This window comes from Prinia subflava, chromosome 9, assembly GCF_021018805.1.
Source record: "Prinia subflava isolate CZ2003 ecotype Zambia chromosome 9, Cam_Psub_1.2, whole genome shotgun sequence".
Lineage (NCBI taxonomy): Eukaryota > Metazoa > Chordata > Aves > Passeriformes > Cisticolidae > Prinia > Prinia subflava.
The window spans coordinates 15,130,838-15,148,358 of NC_086255.1; the positions used below are offsets into that span (position 1 = coordinate 15,130,838).

At 39.8% G+C, this 17,521-nt stretch overlaps 2 protein-coding genes across 9 annotated transcripts in view; one reads left to right on the forward strand and one right to left on the reverse strand.

Annotated features, from left to right (window-relative positions):
* The window catches only part of BLNK (B cell linker), an 88,707-nt gene extending 83,891 nt beyond the window's left edge, over positions 1–4,816 (forward strand). For 5 of the 7 annotated variants that reach the window (XM_063405566.1, XM_063405568.1, XM_063405569.1 and 2 more), the window contains 3 exons: positions 1,569–1,652; positions 2,686–2,841; positions 4,067–4,816. In XM_063405566.1, coding sequence (XP_063261636.1) covers positions 1,569–1,652; positions 2,686–2,841; positions 4,067–4,186 — 360 coding nt within the window. In that variant the 3' untranslated portion in view covers positions 4,187–4,816. Of the gene's footprint in view, positions 1–1,542; positions 1,653–2,685; positions 2,842–4,066 lie in introns of those variants that run through there. The other 2 variants (XM_063405571.1, XM_063405572.1) reach the window with 1 other exon arrangement.
* A 1,576-nt stretch (positions 4,817–6,392) lies between these two features.
* On the reverse strand, positions 6,393–17,295 carry ZNF518A (zinc finger protein 518A). 2 transcript variants are annotated; one of them, XM_063405565.1, is made up of 4 exons: positions 17,174–17,295; positions 15,344–15,462; positions 9,134–12,991; positions 6,393–7,695 (listed from the first exon to the last, which is right to left on the reverse strand). In XM_063405565.1, exons 3-4 carry the CDS (start codon positions 12,870–12,872, stop codon positions 7,676–7,678), a joined length of 3,759 nt encoding a protein of 1,252 aa, XP_063261635.1. In that variant the 5' UTR covers positions 12,873–12,991; positions 15,344–15,462; positions 17,174–17,295; the 3' UTR covers positions 6,393–7,675. The 2 variants fall into 2 exon arrangements, with proteins under 2 accessions (XP_063261635.1, XP_063261634.1); XM_063405564.1 differs by having other exon boundaries at positions 6,393–12,991; positions 17,174–17,291.
* Between the last annotated feature and the right edge of the window lie 226 nt (positions 17,296–17,521).

The window sequence follows — 17,521 nt, forward strand, 5'->3', positions numbered from 1 at the left end:
AACAGTGAAGAACACAAAGGATTTGAAGTTCTGGAAAAATGTTAACTGTGTGTCATACTAGATACTTACAAAAAATACTTTCAAATAAGCAACCCAGAAGACTACATAAACAGCTTGTAGCAATTACATTTGCAATTTTTATGCAACAGCCATGGGCAGAAACAGAACTTTATAAAAGATCTATTTGTTAAAAAAAGTTTAGCTGTTAGTGTTGTTTTCCCAGCAATTATATACAGTGCTACCATTTGCTGTAGCATCCTGCACAATACAGGTGCTCACAGATGTCATTCATTCCCGTGACATTCACTCTGTGCTTGGTTCCCATTCAAACATTGGCAGCAGCTGTCTGCTTTTACATTAGAGGCCACAGATAGTGGTAGAAGAAAGGTCTGGGAGCCACTGATTCCTTCTTTCGTTGAACAGAGATTTGTTCACTGGACTCATTCTCTGTGTGGGCAAGTACCTTTCATATTCGCAATTCCTCTCACCCTTTCTTTTTCCAGTGAATAGTGTGACTGGAGAAATACACAGAAAATTTTTGAAGGTCAAACTATATGTTATGGCTTGAGCCAGTGTAAGAATTTAGTGCAGTGCCCCCAAAATTGAGGCTCTGCTCTCTCCTCACTGTCAGTTCCCCTCCCAGCTTCTCTGGTGTTCCTTTCTGATCCTGCAATGGGTTGAGCCAAGTCATTAAACTGACAGAAAACCAGCTTGGCAGTCAAACACAAAAAGGAAAGTTGGCTTGGTTTTTTTTCTGCAAGATTAATAAAGTGAATTATCTCACCATGGGATCAGATGAGCAACAAAATGAGCACAAAGGAGAAGCCAAGAAATTCCCATTCTGGCATCAATAAGCCAGGTAGATTAGCTCAGTTATAATGTGCAAACTTTAATCTGTTTTGTACAGAGGTGACAAAGCTTGTGTGAAAATTAATTTTATCATTGAGGTTGTAACTGTAAAGCTGGAGCAAAACTTATCCAACCTTCATGCTGTCCAGGTGGAGACAATCATGCTTGTGGTCACAGTGTTAACTAGATGGGAAACGTCATTCCCAAAGCTTAGACATCAGCCACATCCAAACCCCTCACGGCCACAACTAAGCAGCATTTAAATTGTTCATGGTCTATTTATTCCTCAACATTTATTCCTCTTTAAATTCTACTGGAATAGCTTCCATCTTTAAAACTATCCTACAGTTGAACCTGACTGCTTTCCTCAGGGCAGCTCTCTTTAGTCATTTATCAGTCCTCTATCACAAATCTGTTAGCACTGTTTTGACACTCCAGTTTTTCTTTGCCCTACCTCTATCCAACTAAAACTGTGAACTCTGGGCAAAGAGTTTTTTAAACCCTTAAACTCTGTGGGGTTTTTTTAGTTTTGTAGTTTGTTTTGGGTTTTTTTTTTTTTTGTTAAACTCTGTGTTTTTAAACTCCTTTTTTAAACTCCGTCTTTTCTGCATTTTAGTTCTTCATAGCTGTCATTATTTAAGAGTAATTCCCCTACAGGCCATATTCTTTATTATTATCATTATTATTTTACAGGTGAAACATTGTTCCTCTCTTTTTAGGATGCTGGTGTTCACAGTAAAGCATGGTATGCTGCTACCTGTGATAGGAAAATGGCAGAAGATGCATTATACCGATCAAGCAAGGTACTTCACTTTTAGAGAATGTCTATCTTATCAGAAAAAAACCCCAAAACTTCAAATAAAAAAAAAAAAATGAAAAGACAACCAGAACTATTCAGAGAGCATCAGCTGCTTTCTGAACAAGTCAGAACTACTGTGCCATGCAAGTGCTGTCAAACCTGGAATGATTGTGGTGACATTAGTTACTGCTGGCTTTCACTGCAACACAAAGTTGCATTAGTGTAACTCAAAGACCAAAGCACTGCAGAGAAAGCGATTACAGACCAGAGAGCTGAAGAAGATCTTATGGTTCATGCACACCCCTTAAAAGAAATGCAAAGCCCAGTGGCTTTAAAGTAGTCTCACCCACTGTCCAATGGCTCATGTGAAAACAGCTGTTTGGAAAGGCTGGTGTTGCTATGCATTTTGAAATAGGAACACTTTAGGTGCATTTAGGTGTTTGGAGAATTTGAATTCTCTCAACTATTCTTTGTACAGCATCTGGTGTCACAGGAGGGAAGAGGAGCATGTAGAATTGCATCCTCAGCATCAAGTACATTTCCACTCTTGCCTAAGTGCACAGAGCAGGATAAAGGGGCAGAGATAAAGGGCTGTCACCAGGTAAAGGTGTGAGCTGTGAGTTAGTGAGCACAAGGTGACATTGTCAGGAGTGCAGGTGCTCAGCTGTGCTGGGAGTGCTCTCACAGCTCTGCAGAAATGCTATCTCCACCTCCCCCTGCTTTCCTGCCTACCTACGGCCACTGACAGGAACTGTTCCCTAACAGTCTGTGGACCCCACAGGTGGCTGCCACTGTGTTTTTATTACTGCATTTTCTGGTTGAGAGAAAGAACAGGCAGCAGCAAAGGTGATACCTCAATGACACCTTTGTAAGCTACTGTTACCAGGAATACAGGCTACTTCTCATCTCCTGCAATTCTGTTCTTCTAATGGGAGAAAAAAGTTTAATGCTAATATAAATCTAAATATTAAGCCAAAACCAAACTAAATTGTAAGAAAGAAATGAGCCAAATACACTGACTACTTTTTTCTCTTTAGGATGGATCTTTTCTAATAAGGAAGAGTTCTGGACAGGACTCACGGCAGCCATATACCCTGGTTGTGTTCTACAACAGAAAAGTGTACAACATTCCTATACGATTTATTGAATCAACAAGACAATATGCACTGGGCAGAGAAAAAAGTGGTGAAGAGGTGAGGTGATGTGGGGGTATTTTTCCTAAAAGTTTTCAATTATATACCTTTAATAAGCAAAGGCTAAGAGATATTGCAATATTACCAAAGAGATTCTTCATGTATGAAGATAAAAATATACCCTTTATAATGACTGATCTGTCAAGCTAAAGAAACCAGTGTTGTAACAGCTCCTGTACACTGTAACTAAAACCACAGATCAAATCTAAAACATACTCATAGAGGTGTTTAAATAAAGGTAACAGGATAAGAGCTGCAGCCACTAGATACATTTTCTGGCTATTTATGGTCCTCCATTTACCTCCTAACACTCTAGTTATGTTTCTTGGAAAACTGCAAAGGAAAAGCAGCCATGTCTTAACAAAACAAAACCCCCCAACACTATCAAATATGAGAATGACATTACTGTTAATACTTTTCTCACATTAAAAAAATATTAAACTTTAGCTCTGGAGTGAAAAGATCACTCATTATCTACTCTGCCACAGAGATAATTACTCTGATAACAAAACAGAAACTTGAAACACAAGTACTAATAAAAACAGTTTATCACTGCAGAGAGTAGGCTTTTCAGCAATATGAAAGTAGGCTTGACATAGCATAATTATCTGCCTCCCAGGCACCAGTTTTCAGATTAATAGAAAATATAATAGCCTGGAGCTCACCTGGTCTTCAACAAAGGGTGAAAAATGACCTCAGGATAAATAGATAGTCCAAAGTCTTTATTTGACCAAAGTCCAAAAGGAAAAGCAATAGATCTAGCAGATTCTGGATACTAATTTACAGTGCCAAACATCAAATATGGTAACTAGAACAGTTCTCATAGATGGCTGCCTGTGCCTGTTACTCCTGGACACAGCCTTCCCTCTGAGGTGGCTGAACCATTATCTGCCACAGCTTCTGAGCATTAAGGTAAAATGAAATGTCAGTTCACTGTGGCCCACAGCAAACTCAGTGGTTCCGTTTGTGCAGGTGGCAATCACAAATGGAAAGGAGACAGGTGCCTATAATGTCTTCTATTGTCTAAATCTAATCTGTTCATGACTAAAAGCAGAATTAAGAGAAGGATCAGTCCTTTCACTAAAAGGCAAAGCATCTAACTTGGTAAGAAGTAGTTTAACACTCTTCAATTACATGAGAAGCAAAGATAAAAAGATGCAGTGGTTACTGTTAATATTATAGCTTTAAAGGAAGACAGCACTAATTTTTTGTTTTCTTGATCCAGCGCTTTGATAGTGTTGCTGAAATAGTAGAGAATCATCAGCGCACCTCCCTGGTTCTAATTGACAGCCAAAACAACACAAAAGACTCCACAAAACTGGAACATATTGTAAGAGTTTCTTAATCAAACTGAACTGCTAAAATGAAGACCTCTTTAATCATTTCTTTCAACATACTGAGACATGGACAAGGCATTAAAAGAAGAAAATGCAAAATTATGGGAAACACTCGTCAAGAGCACCTACAGAGTAGTAAGAAATGCATTTCATAGAGTTCAACCCCATGCCACTTTTTATCAGGAAAGTGTTCACATTTAACACCAGAAACCAAAGCAGATACGCCATCATCGGTGACAACATGGGTGTCCAAAGTCACAGGAAGAGCAACTGCATACCACAGCCTGGTCCTCTGACTGCTATTTGAAGATAGATTTCTTGAAGGACATTTTCATTTTTAGAATGAGAATACCTACAGTGATCTATCTTTCAATTTATGTTTACCACATATCACTGCTTTCAGCAATTTCTTCGTAAAGTGCACAGCCCCAGAAATTTAAACAACTTGACCTAATGTTGTGTCACTATGCACAAGTTGAAAATAGGACTGTACTTTGTGATTAGTGGCAATAAATCCACCTGAATGTTTTAGATTTATGGAGATGTGTTGTACCTTCCCTCAGCTTCACCCTATTTCACTGATATTTTTGTTTGTATTTTCAAATGTACAAATAAAATGTAAAAATACTGTTAACTCAGTAGTGTGTGGAGACTTTGGACTGCATTTCTTGGCACACTTCCAGCAAGAAAGCATCAACTCACTAGCATTGATATTTTAATATATATATTTGTATGTTGTGCTCCTTCACAATTTGTTATGAACAGTATCACTTTTTACAGCTTTATCTCAAATATATACACACACACAACTTGGCTTAATTATTGTCAAATCTTTTGTCTACTGTTGGTGACCCAGGTGCACTGCATCATTGCTAAACTAATTACTCAGTTCTTGCTGAATTACTGTTTATGGAGACATACAGAAAAACACTTTTATGTGATAGCCTGGTCTGTCACAGTGGTTTACTTATTGTATTATTGCAAAGTAAACTTCTACAAATGTTCAAGTGGTGAAAACTGGTAAGTGTATAAACTGCATTAATGAAAAAACTTTTAGGAGCAATTGTTAACTAGTTCTGGTAGTGTTTGATTTCACTGTACCTGAAGACTCATCCATCTTTAAGGTATTTTCCAAAACTGACACTTTATACACACCTGGTTTGGTTTTTGTTCCACATTAGGCAGTGTTCTCTAGGATTATATTCAAGGCATTAAAAGCAAGACTGAGTCAAGACCTGCAAAGTCTCAGCAACTCACTCAGGGCCATAGCGTAGCTGTATTCTCCAACTCCTTGTGCTTTTGTTCTGAAGTCATGCGCCTGCCTTCTACAAAGAACTGTGTCAATGCCATGCTCAGCACACGGCTACCTACACACCTTGAGGCATCTCAGCTTCTCCCCTCTGCAACACAAGCAATACTCACCCATGTGATATGGGTGATAAAGTCTCACAGAACAGCTCTGTAACAAATCTTTGTTAAAACACTGGAATTACTGAGGAAGGGCACCATGACTTACTGATGAATATACACCTTGCCAAGAATACACAATGGGATAGATTCTAGACCTCTTCAAGGTCAAACACAGGTACTGTACAAACAGTTGATGACCTTGTGCTTGCACCTCTCTTTGTACATCCCAAAACAATACAATCAATTTAAGGTTTATTTTGCTGTGTGCAATGTTACAAGCTATTTTAAAATGTTATGGTTGCAAGGTCAGGCACTCAAAATCAAGATACTTCAAGCTACCTGTGCAACCTTGTCACATCAGCTACATTCATTACAATACAAGCATTAAATATAGGATTATTGATTATTTTTCCATATGGATTTATGTTTCACTTGGATCACACAATACTTCAGGGATAAATTGTAGCTGTGTAATTAAAAACTGCGGTTTGTAGGATAGTTGTAAGATACCTTTCCCGATTTACTGAAAATGCTGAGAAACACACCAACATTGAGGATTCGGCCAGTAAAAAGGTGGCTTCATACCATTAAAGGAGTTGAACATTTCACTGAAGAACTGAGCATATTTTACCTGCATCTTCTACTGCACCTTCTCCTGTGACACAGGTCAGATCACTTCAGCCAAATTTGCTCCTGATGGTAATTAACTGTGATCTTGATTTCAGTGAAGTCCCACTTGAGATTTTCTGAAACCTGATCTGCAGAAATGTGAACTCTAAAGACTTCAAACAACCCACTATGGAAAAGGTCGTAAGAATAAAACAATATATTTACAACACTTGAGCAACCTGCACCAAATAACACAAGGACCTAATTAAGGGTGCCGACACAATAAACTGAATCACTACCCAGGAGGGAGCAATAATCTCTGCACTGAATGAGATGGAGGTTCAGCAAAAAAGTGACACATGCCAATTAAATAATATCATATAAACCAACCTTATTTCAACATTTTCTAGCTTTACAATGTTTTCACACTACTGTTTAAGGTCAATTCATACAAAATCAAACGAGTTAGAAAAAAATTCCTCCCAAGATTTCAACGCCCCAGTCCTCTCCAAGCCTACTGTTCAATTTTGACAGTTTTTCCATCAATACTTTGGGAAGTTGGTTTATACCTTCATACTTGGGCAAAAGGTGCCAGCCATATGGTAAGAGCAATCCCACATAATACTGAATCTTCTACCCTACAGAGGTTCATTAAGAATCTGGAGGACAAAAACAACAAATTATGTCCTCAAGATATAAATTACTGTGGATAATAAGGACCTTCATCTGTATATCCTCAGTCATACGTTTTTTTGTTGTCATATAAAGACTAAAAAATTGTAAGGCATAATCTCTCTGCGTTATCCTTAAAACTGAAAGTAGAAAGCAAGCAGGGTCCTAAGAACATTACCCTACTGACTGGTAAAATGAGGGAAGAATGACTTGAGCCTTGGTTTTGCCACACCCTGGTGCCCCAAATGGCAATATATCAGAATAAACAATAGCACAAAGCATTAAATCATTATGGAGACAAATTACACCCACCTGAAATAAAGCTATGATGCAATTACAAGCCTAAAATGGTGCTCTGCACCTCCCCATATCCTGACCTTCCTATAGGGTTTGTGGCAGACATAGCAAGACAGAAACATTTTCTATAAATGCTCAAAGTCACATGCTGTGAACACAAGTTATAGCAAATTTAATAGTGACAAAATCAATACAGATTAGGAATGTTCACCATTCTTAAACACCATATACATTATGAATATATATACTGTATATTTTCAATCATTTTCATTCTGGCGCACCGTATTAACACAATCATAATATGTTTTATTAATTTATATGAAAAATACTTCACTAAGAAAGTAGACAAACTGCACAGAAATAGTACAAGTGTCATGTGCATAGCAATATAGCTTAAAGCATTCACATATGGCTTTGTTTAAATGAAACTGTTGGGGGAATGGCCCTATACGGACCTATGGTTACACAGTCGACATTATGTAAACTGCTTCACATCTTTGAGGCACTTGCTAATAATAGTGTTCAATCCCTGAAAAACAAAATCAAGAGCTAATAAGTGAAAATAACAAAAATCCCAGGATAACAGTTGTGTGTATTTGAAAAATTTTTAAAATTTGTTTTAGTAGTGCATGCACAGATCTGAAAAACTGGGGGGGAGGGGTGTCATTTCTGTGCAAGAATTATACCAAGTAACTGGAAAGTATAAAAATATTTACATGTTTAGGGATTTTAAGTATGTACAGAACAAAAGCCCTGAAGACTCATTCTATAGAATAAAAATATAGCACATAATAGCAGTAATAAAAATAATATATTTTTTATAATTTTTTTTGTATTTGCAAATAGTTACAAGTTATTTAAACCACAAAGTTCTTTGATCTCTCTCAAATCTGACGGCAAAAGGGAATACACTCTTTCTTTTAAAACACAAGGACTTTGCATCCTTTTTCAACCTCAGGTACAATACTGACATACAAAACAGAATGACTTGTGTATCCTAATCCAACTGATCTTCTTTTTTGTTAAACTTTAATGAATAATATTGATTTACTTCACTGGTCATCGTTTCATTAATGAATTCCAATCTCGAGTAGCCTCCATCAGATGCCTCTGTCCATGCCCTACCCAATTATCCTGATTGTCAAATATTCTACCACAAAACCAGCAGCTAAACTTAGCTTTCAAGGTATTATTAGAGGTAGTTTTCACAATCTGGTAATTGTTTTTGCTAGTCTTTTTCAGTGTCAATTTTAAGACAAATCTTTCTTTTACAGGGTTAACGGGCTTTATTGTCCTGTATCGTTTTTGAGAAAAATCATCAGTAGTTGCATCCGAAGAATTGCAGAAGTCTTGCTGCAGAAGAGCTTCAACAGTTCTTTTTGACAATAAAACCTTAAGAACATGTCCCTTAAATTTAGCAATAGTTTTCATTACATTTACAACTTCTGGAACATCTGCATCAGGATGATTAAGCACAACAACTGGTTGATTTCTCCGGGGGCATTTTACAAGCTGGTTAGAATTAAAAGGGAGTAATTTCAAAGTCCTCACAGTTTTTTTGGATGCCCTTGATCTGTAAGGGCTACCTGATTCATTAATAATTTCAGCCTGATTCTTTTCCTTACACTTTCTGTGCAATATTGCTTTCTTTCTAGGAGGTTCTGGGCAACTAGCCTTCCTTTTACGTTTGAAATTCTTGTTTCTTTGCCCACCCACAGTTCCTGATCTTTTAGACCTAGTTTGTTTTAAGCCAGGTTTTACTTCTGCAGTTCTGTTTTGGGCACTCCACATGGACTTCTGACAACCAGAGTTACTCCTCTTGTTAGCAGTTATTACTTGTGTACTCCCAATAGAACATTTTTGCAACTGCGTCCCTGCAGATTTAGCAGAATAAACAGGTTCTACAGGAGGAACACAACATGCTGGATTAGAGGTTGCCAAAGAGGCATTTGCTGGCATTAACCCACCTGGTAAGTTTAAGGCATCATTAAAACTAAGATCAGTTTGTTTCTGTGCTAGTGCAGGAGTAAGGAACTGCAAGTTATCCACCTGTAGTGAGGGCACCGAGTTGCTTACTGACTGAGCGTTATCAGACAGTGTGTCTGAAGTAGGAGTCTTAATTCTCAGCAAAAGCTGTTGTTGCATGGCTCCAGTTTTCTTTGGTTGACAATTTTGATGAGCATTATCCTGAAAAAAAATTGGTTTATGAACTACAGGCTTGTTTGGTGTCATACATTTCAGAAAACCTTCCTGCTGTCCGTCAGGCGAAAGTGCATAAACATGTTGTTCCTGTTTAATTTCCTGCTGCTTTACTGACTCCAAAGAACCACAGACGGCATTCTGGTGCTCTGGTAACACCTTCACAGAAGCAGCTGCTCTCACAGATGACTCTGATGAGTCTGTCATTACAAGAGGTGCTCTGAACGGTGTACTATTCGAGCCAGTTACTGTACCACATGCTTCCCCATTACAGGAACTTCTTACGTTTCTAAAACTGTCACTTTTCCCCTTCAATTCTGAAGCTGATATGGTTATTTTCCCAAATTCTCTGGATGCAATTCCCCCTAAAACCTGAGAACTATCATTAGCGGCATTTGCAATTGTTCCAATTCCCCCACTGAAAGTCAAAATCATTCCAGGTGTTTTATCTGAACCAAACGATGCAGGTCCATCTTTAGGAGCATGCTCATCTGATGAACTGGTTGATGGAAGAGATTCTCCAGAAACCACCTGTTGTCTAGACTGGTTAGAAAGGTGGAAAGGAACAAAAAAACGTGATGGAAGGGACTGAACAAAACGGACTTTCTTCTGTTCCTGAAGAACAGGCAAAACTGGTGAAAACCTGCTAGGATTTTGAGCTGCAGACAGTACTTTATCTTTTACTAACTGCTGTGTAAACTCATCAGTAGGAGTTTTTAGCAAAGTACCAACACGCCGAGTTCTGGATAATCTGTCCACGTCCTGTGAATCAAGTGATGTTTTGGGTGTCTCTCTTTCTCTCCCACAACAGGTACCTTCATTTGTGCTACATCTTGTGTTCAACTCTCTCTTACATAAAGGGAAGTGTACATTAGAAGGAGGCCTCTGAAAACCACATGCAGTTGCAGAGCTTTTTAAATGCACGCAGGCTGCATTCCTGGTCTCAGCACCAGAAAGCAGCTTATCAGAAGGAAGTTTGACACAGCTATTTGTTTTGCCATGGAACTCTTGCTGCGAAGCTTTTACTTTTAACACATCTTGCAGTAACTGGTTTATCTCAGGCGATAAATAATTAGCTGCCTGTTCACTTTGCAGTGAGAAAACAGATGTGATTTTAGGCATTAAGAAAGAGTTAACACAATCAGAGGCATTTTCCTGGTATTTCTCAGCTACGTTCTGAAAGCCTTGCTCTATGTTAGTGTCCAAATACTGTTGGCCATTATGCTTGTCCTCTGTAAAACATTCGCTGTCAACACCAGATGTAAATTGGCTTTTAAAAGACACAGAGTTATTCTTAGTGTTTATGTGTTCGTAAGTTTTATTAATATTTGTTTGGGCTGACACAACTTTCTCTGCTTTTAAACCTTTCATCGATTCTGAATGTGAAGATGGAGGTTCATTTCTACTGTTTTGAAAAGAACCTCTTTTGGTAAATTCTCTGTATCTGTCATCTGTCGACGTCCAAATGCTACATGGATTGTCCAAAGAGTCCATTTTGGAATAGTTGTGAAAAGACAACAACCCTTCATTAGATGAATCCACAGAGGTTGAACAGTAGAGATTATTAGTTCCATTACTATTATTCAGGCCACCATTTTGCATTTTCAGTTGGGGAAAGAAGGGCATTTTCACAGGCTCATAATGAAGGGTATTTGTAATGGCGGGTGGTAATACCTGAGGATGACTTGAAGGATGAAAGCTTCCCCATGAGATACTAGTCTGAGTTCCAACTTTTGTTACCTCTTCATGTGGAGGTACAGTTGAGTCCAGCTTCATTGGCAAATAATTTGGACCTTTTCCTACAGCTGTATTAGAAGGCGCTACAATTTCAGAAACACTTCTACCATACAAGATGGAGTGATTTTGTTTTTCCACTTTTGCTTTTCCTGAATGGGGAGCAGGACAAGAAAAGGGAGGGGAGGTTAACGGATGAACACAATTGTTCTTTAAGGTTGACTGATCAGTTACATGGGGTATAGCACCTGAAGACAAGCCACAGGGATCAGCAGTCTGGAGCAAAGGAGTTGCAGAATCATCTTTAACAGGATCAACTTTCTGATGCAACGAATATTCATTTTGCTTGCTTGTAGGTAGTAACTTTATAACAATATGTTGTTTTCCGTCTACCACTTTAAAGCCCATAAATTTAGCACTGTAATTTGCTGGAACAGATATTTTATTATTTTTAAACATCAGTACTGTTGGCCCATGAACAGTATTTTTCAACAATCCCAGGCCGTAACTTGTTCCATCATCTGCCTTATGGTATTGTGCAGTAGTAGAGAGCATTCCACCCACGAAATGACACTTGTCTGTGTATTTAATTGGATCTTTCTCTTCATTCATTTCCACATCTCTCACACACTGGTTCAGCTCCTCATCATTTGTCTGAATTTTATTCACACTTCTTAGCACTTTTATGTTTTCTTCTCCAGCACTGTCACTTCCACTGCTTATCTTCTTCCATCTCCAGAGTGTTTTTTTTGATGCTCCCATTTTATACCTTCTTAACACAAGCTTCAGTCCTGCTGGAGTCTTTACTATTCTTTTTTCATATTTATCTTTTTCCAGTTTTTCTTTTGCCATAAAGTGGTCTCTGTGTAAAGCTATGATGTGTTTTAAAAGATAATCTTTCCGAGATGTGCTGTAACTGCAATAAGGACAACCAAATGAAAACATACTGGTATGAACAAGAAGATGATTTTGGAGCTCCTCTTCTGTCAAGTTTTCCTGATGGCATTTTCCACATTTATAGGGAATCTCTTTATGTTTGTGAATGTGCTGAACAAACGTACCCACATCACCTGTAGAAAATCCACATTTTTCACACTGGAAGTGTCCATTTACACAATGCTTTGATATGAAGTGTTTTGTCAAAGCCAACAAAGTATATACCTGTTCATCATTACAGAGCTCACATTTTACTAAAGTGCTACGATGGATGCGTCTGTGCTGCTTAAATGATTGAAAGTCATTAGCTGAGAAGCTGCACATCTCACAAGGATACAAAGGCAACTCACCATAGTGTAACAGCTGAAAATGTTTCTGTAAGTCATTTGGGCTGTATCTGATGTTATCCTTGCACTTTGTACAAGTGAAATTCAGTATCTTTGCTGCAGTTTTCAACCTTTCTTCAAATTGCACTTCTGGTTTAATTTGCAAGTGGCTTCCTTCTGAACAATTGAGATTGCTTCCGCTTATTTTCACTGGACTTAAGGACTTCCTTGCAGTTTGATGCTTACACTGAAAGAGTTTTCTAAACCTATCAACTTCATGTTTCATTAATACTTCATTTGGAATGTTCACCTTGGGCAATTCAATTTTCACGTTTTTTAGTCCGTAAGTGAGATTGACATCTAATATTGCTGGCTGAATCGTCGTGCTTAAAGTATCACTCACCAGTTCTTTTTTCAAAGTAATGTCTGTAGAAAAATTCTTCATAGCATTGTTTGTCAAGAAACTGATTTGCTTTTTCTCACAAAAAAAGTGTTCCTGTTCAGATGACATGATTTTAGGTTTTACTTTTCTTTACATGAATTCTTGAGATTTAGTCTTGCTTCTGGCAGCAAATGAGACAACTGCACCGAGTTACTCTCAAGGCTCTACAACGTCCCCATTTCATTCTCCTGAAATTTAAAAAAAAAAAAAAATCAAATAATTACTTTTGAAACTCATGCAATTAGAACACCTATTACAATTCACTAATAAATATATGCCAATCTCTGAAGTTGTTAATTTTTATAATATCACTTGAGAGGTGAAAAAGAGGATGAATGGAAAATAAAGCAATTACACTGCAACCTTTATTTGTTTGTGTTGGGGGTGTTTGCTGGTTTGTTGTCTGGGGTATTTTTTTCAAAAAAATATAAAACTTGAAAAATACATTTTAAAGAACAACATCTACTGAAAGATACATGTCATCAAATTTTGGGTTTCTCCCACCCTGTAAGCATAAAGAAATCCAAAGACCTACTTTTTTTAAATGAAGCCTGGGTTTATTACTCATCTGGGATTTCAAGCAAATAAAAACTCCTTTGTGAGATGGGTCACTAACTGAACCTAACCGAAATACTACAAACAAATCAAAATCCACAGAATTTGGTATTTTTATTATTCAAGTGTGCTACTCTATTAGTAATTATTGTGCTTAAAAAGGAAAGAAAGTAAAATAAGAATCTGACAAAGGATTCTCTTTACTAATGGAGACATGACCTTTACCAAACCAAAAACCAATCACAATGACCTACAATGAATTTTTCACGTGCCTGCCTTTAGTACCACATGAGTCTGAAAAGTCAAGAGATAAAAGTTCTCAGGTTTCTCACTGTTCCTGAGTACATGTTAATATTTTCAGTGCATTAATGACAATAGTCCTCTATGGATTAAAAGGCTCAAACAGTTATGGTCAGCATCATGTCTTGCTATAGATTTCATGTCAATGTTTCCATAACAAGCTGCATCAACAATTTATTGTAGCTCAAGCCTATGCTTGAACAACACTCTGCACAGAATGTCTTCACAGAATCAGCAGAATTGGATCAGCAGCAAAATTAACTTAAATTCTGAAAAGCAACTCTGGAAAGGAGGAACTCTTTCTTCACTAGTCTAACATTTTTTACTAAAAACTTTTTCCACAGTACGAGTCATACAAGTCACAAAGTCACTTTCTTCTTTCCTAACAAAAGTTACTAAATTGCTAGCTGAAATCTGATTAGCCATTCTCTCTCCCCTACTCTCATGCTCACCCTGAAGCAACACAGACTTGGAACTCATCAGATCATCTTATTTAATTCATATTCAAACTGAAAAAATGATCACATCCTCTCCCTCACTGCGATTAAGTGCAAGGGCTGCTTCTAGATCTCCAAGCCATCATAAGCATTAGCCCTAAGGTCTTTCAAATATTTTCCCACAGTCCTGGGACAAGGAAGTATCTAGCATTAGACATGCAAATTAGACAAAGAAAATGGAGACTGAAAAATTTTCAAGTCAATGTTCTTGTATCATGCAGCATGAAAAGCAAAACACCTTTTTTTTTTAAGCACATGCTTTAATGCATTCCTTTGGAGACGATACTAGCACTTCTGCACAATCCTTGAAAATAATAAACAAAACATACTTCGACATTATACACAGACTCTTAATATCAAGGAAATTCACTGTGTTCTCCAGACAGGAGACCTGCGAGAGTTCAACTACACATCTGACATCAAAAAAAAACCAATAAAAAACACCCTAAAACAACAAACCACAGAGACATCAGAATCTCTCCAAATGGAAACACTTCGGGGTTTTATTTTTTTTTTAACTCAATAACACATTCCCCATCTTCCACACAAAAGATTAATATGTGGGAGATTACCCTACTCTGAGCCTTGAGAAGAGAACAACTCCTGTGCATTTACATTCCATTTCCACCAAAAGAGTATTGCATTAAAATGCATTCTTCTGCCAATGGTATATCACTTATTTGAATAGACGTAAGCTGAACTTCTATATAAAGAATAAGTAACTAAAAATTATTTGGGTTTGCTTGAACAACTTTTTTAATACATAGGTGCAACACAAAGATTACAGGTTACATGATGCAATACATCATCCTGATGGTAGCTGCCCATCCTTCAGATTACAAGGTTATACTGCCAGACACCGAAACCTGAAGTACAGTCAAAATTACAGAAATCAGAGTGGATTAAGTGCTGCAGAGAACAAGGCTCAGGCTTTTAATACCAAGCCAATGTGGTCCTCAACTGGGCAACATTTACATTTGGCAAAGAGTCCCCATCTAAGATCTCCTTGAATTAATTAACCTAATAACTTAAAACTGTATTTTATTATTTTTGGGTAGCATGCAACTATCACCAAGCTCCTGCAGCATGACAAATAAAAATATTTACTTGAAATAACCATTAAAATGGTGGGGGTTTTTTAATCCCAGGGAATCTTTAAACGTACATTTTCAAAGAAGTCTGACTTACACGTTAAGAAAATACTTGACTTCAATTCTTCAACAGCTGGGTTTTCTCCACATACACAGAAGAGGTAAGTATGCAAGACTCAGAAAAGGCCACAGTTAGGAGAAATACTAAAAAAAGTTCTGGAAACAAAAGGAAAGGTATTTTAAATGGTGTAAATACAAGCATAACTGAAAGAATAAGGAGAAAAGCACAAATCCCTCATAAATTCACCTTATGTGGGTTTTTAATACATTGAAGACAAAAATATTTTCTCCCAAAGAACACCATTAAATGCAATACCAATACTGTATTACACACAATATTGTGTATATAACAATATACATTGTTATTTTACCTTAGCTTTGCCACTACATCTCAGGCATTCATAGCTGGGAAGCACAAGCACATGTAACTTAAAAACAGCATAGAAAGAAGTGACTGGTATCTCTGTCCATCAAATTTTAACTTGGAAGTCAAATGGCACTTATCTTTTCTCAAGCAAAAATGTTAATGGCAAAGACCTAATTATAAATTTTTATACAGTGCAAAAGCCTGGGAAGGAGGCAGAATATTACATTCACAGTACGTGAAACAAGTAAGTAGATTTAAATGCATAATGAGTACAAATATTGAAAATACGTAAGCATGTGCCACTCACTCAAAAAAACCCCAAACCACTAAGAACAAGGGCAAGTAACCACTTGAGGCTCTCAGCCAGTCTTCTTCCCCCAAAAATTCTGCAATATGTCCATATTTTGTTTAAAGAAAGTACAGCGAGAAAGTCTTAGATATATACCTTGATCTAGTGAGAAATTACAGACAGGAGTTAAGACACTGCTAAACTAGGTAACTTTTACAGTTTTCCCATTTCGAACTACATTCAAAACAGGTATCCCAGCAGGCAGTATCTTCAAGATCTCTGAAAAAATTTAGACTTATTTAAATTTCATTAAGTAAATAAGTATATGCCATGCCCAGTCCCATTCCATGTGCCTGCAAATTTAGAGTGGTGCCTTAATCTCTCCTAAGACAGGACACATGCAGGATCTTACAAAGCTAGATCTTAAGAAACGCACAGAACTGGAGCAGATACAACCTGACCAGCACAACGATACTTTATTAAAAAAAAAAATTTAAAAAAAAACGAAAAAACATCATCGAAGCACTCTCAGAGCTCACACACACAGACTGCCCGTGCCACAGCGCGAACCTGCCATTTACAAACACAGCAGCTGAACGCGGCGGCGACACACGGCCAGCGCCAGCCCACCTGCGGGCGGCACTGCCTCGCCCGCCCGCGGCTGCCCGGGAGCCGGCCAGGGGCTGCGGCGGCCGCTAAGCGCCGGGACAAAGCGCCGGGCGGCCGACGAGGCAATGGCAGCGCGGAGCTCCGTCTGACCGCGGGCACGGCAGCGGGCGCTGCCGACATCGGTGTAGCGCCCAGCGAGGGGCGTCTGTCCCCGGCTCCTCCTCGGGAGTCCGCGGCAGCGCCGCCCCCGCCCGCCTGGGGCGCCGCACGGCCCCGCGCCGGCCGCGGCTCCCGGCACGCAGCCCGGCGGAGGGATACGGCCCCCGGCCGCCCGGCAGCGCACACGCGGCCATTCCTGCCCGGTCCCGCCGCCCCGGGCGCGCCCCGCGGCCCCGCCCGCCCCCAGCCCCGGCTGCCCCGCGAGCGTCCCGCGGCCGCCGGGCGCGGACTATTTAATGTCTCACCCTCACCATGGGGCACCGTCCCGCCCCGCCGCGGCCGCTCGCGCCCCCTGCCCGCTCCGCTGCGAGCCGCGCCGGGCCGTCCCTCCCGCACGGCGCGGGGCCGCCCCGCTCCCCGCCCGCCGCCTCCCGCGCAGTTACCTCGGGTGCCGCCGGCGCGGCGCCGCCGGCCGCCATCACAGTTTGCATCCGGGGACTGCCGGGTGCGAGCCCGGCCGAGGGGCGGCCGCGGCGGAGGGATACGCGTTCACCTGAGAGAGGGGCGGACGGCGGCCGACGAGGCCCAAGGGGCAGAGGGCGGGGCGGGGCGGTTCCGGCAGGTCCCGGTGCCTGGGGCCTCAGCGCCGGCTGCGCTCCTCGTTCTCCCTGGGCACATGGCCCGGGCCCTCGCCCGGCCTTACCTGGCATGGCCCTGCGCTTCCCTGTACCCAGGGCACCAATGGGCGCCAATGGCAGTGGGCAAGGAGAGCTGCTGCCCCTCACAGAACA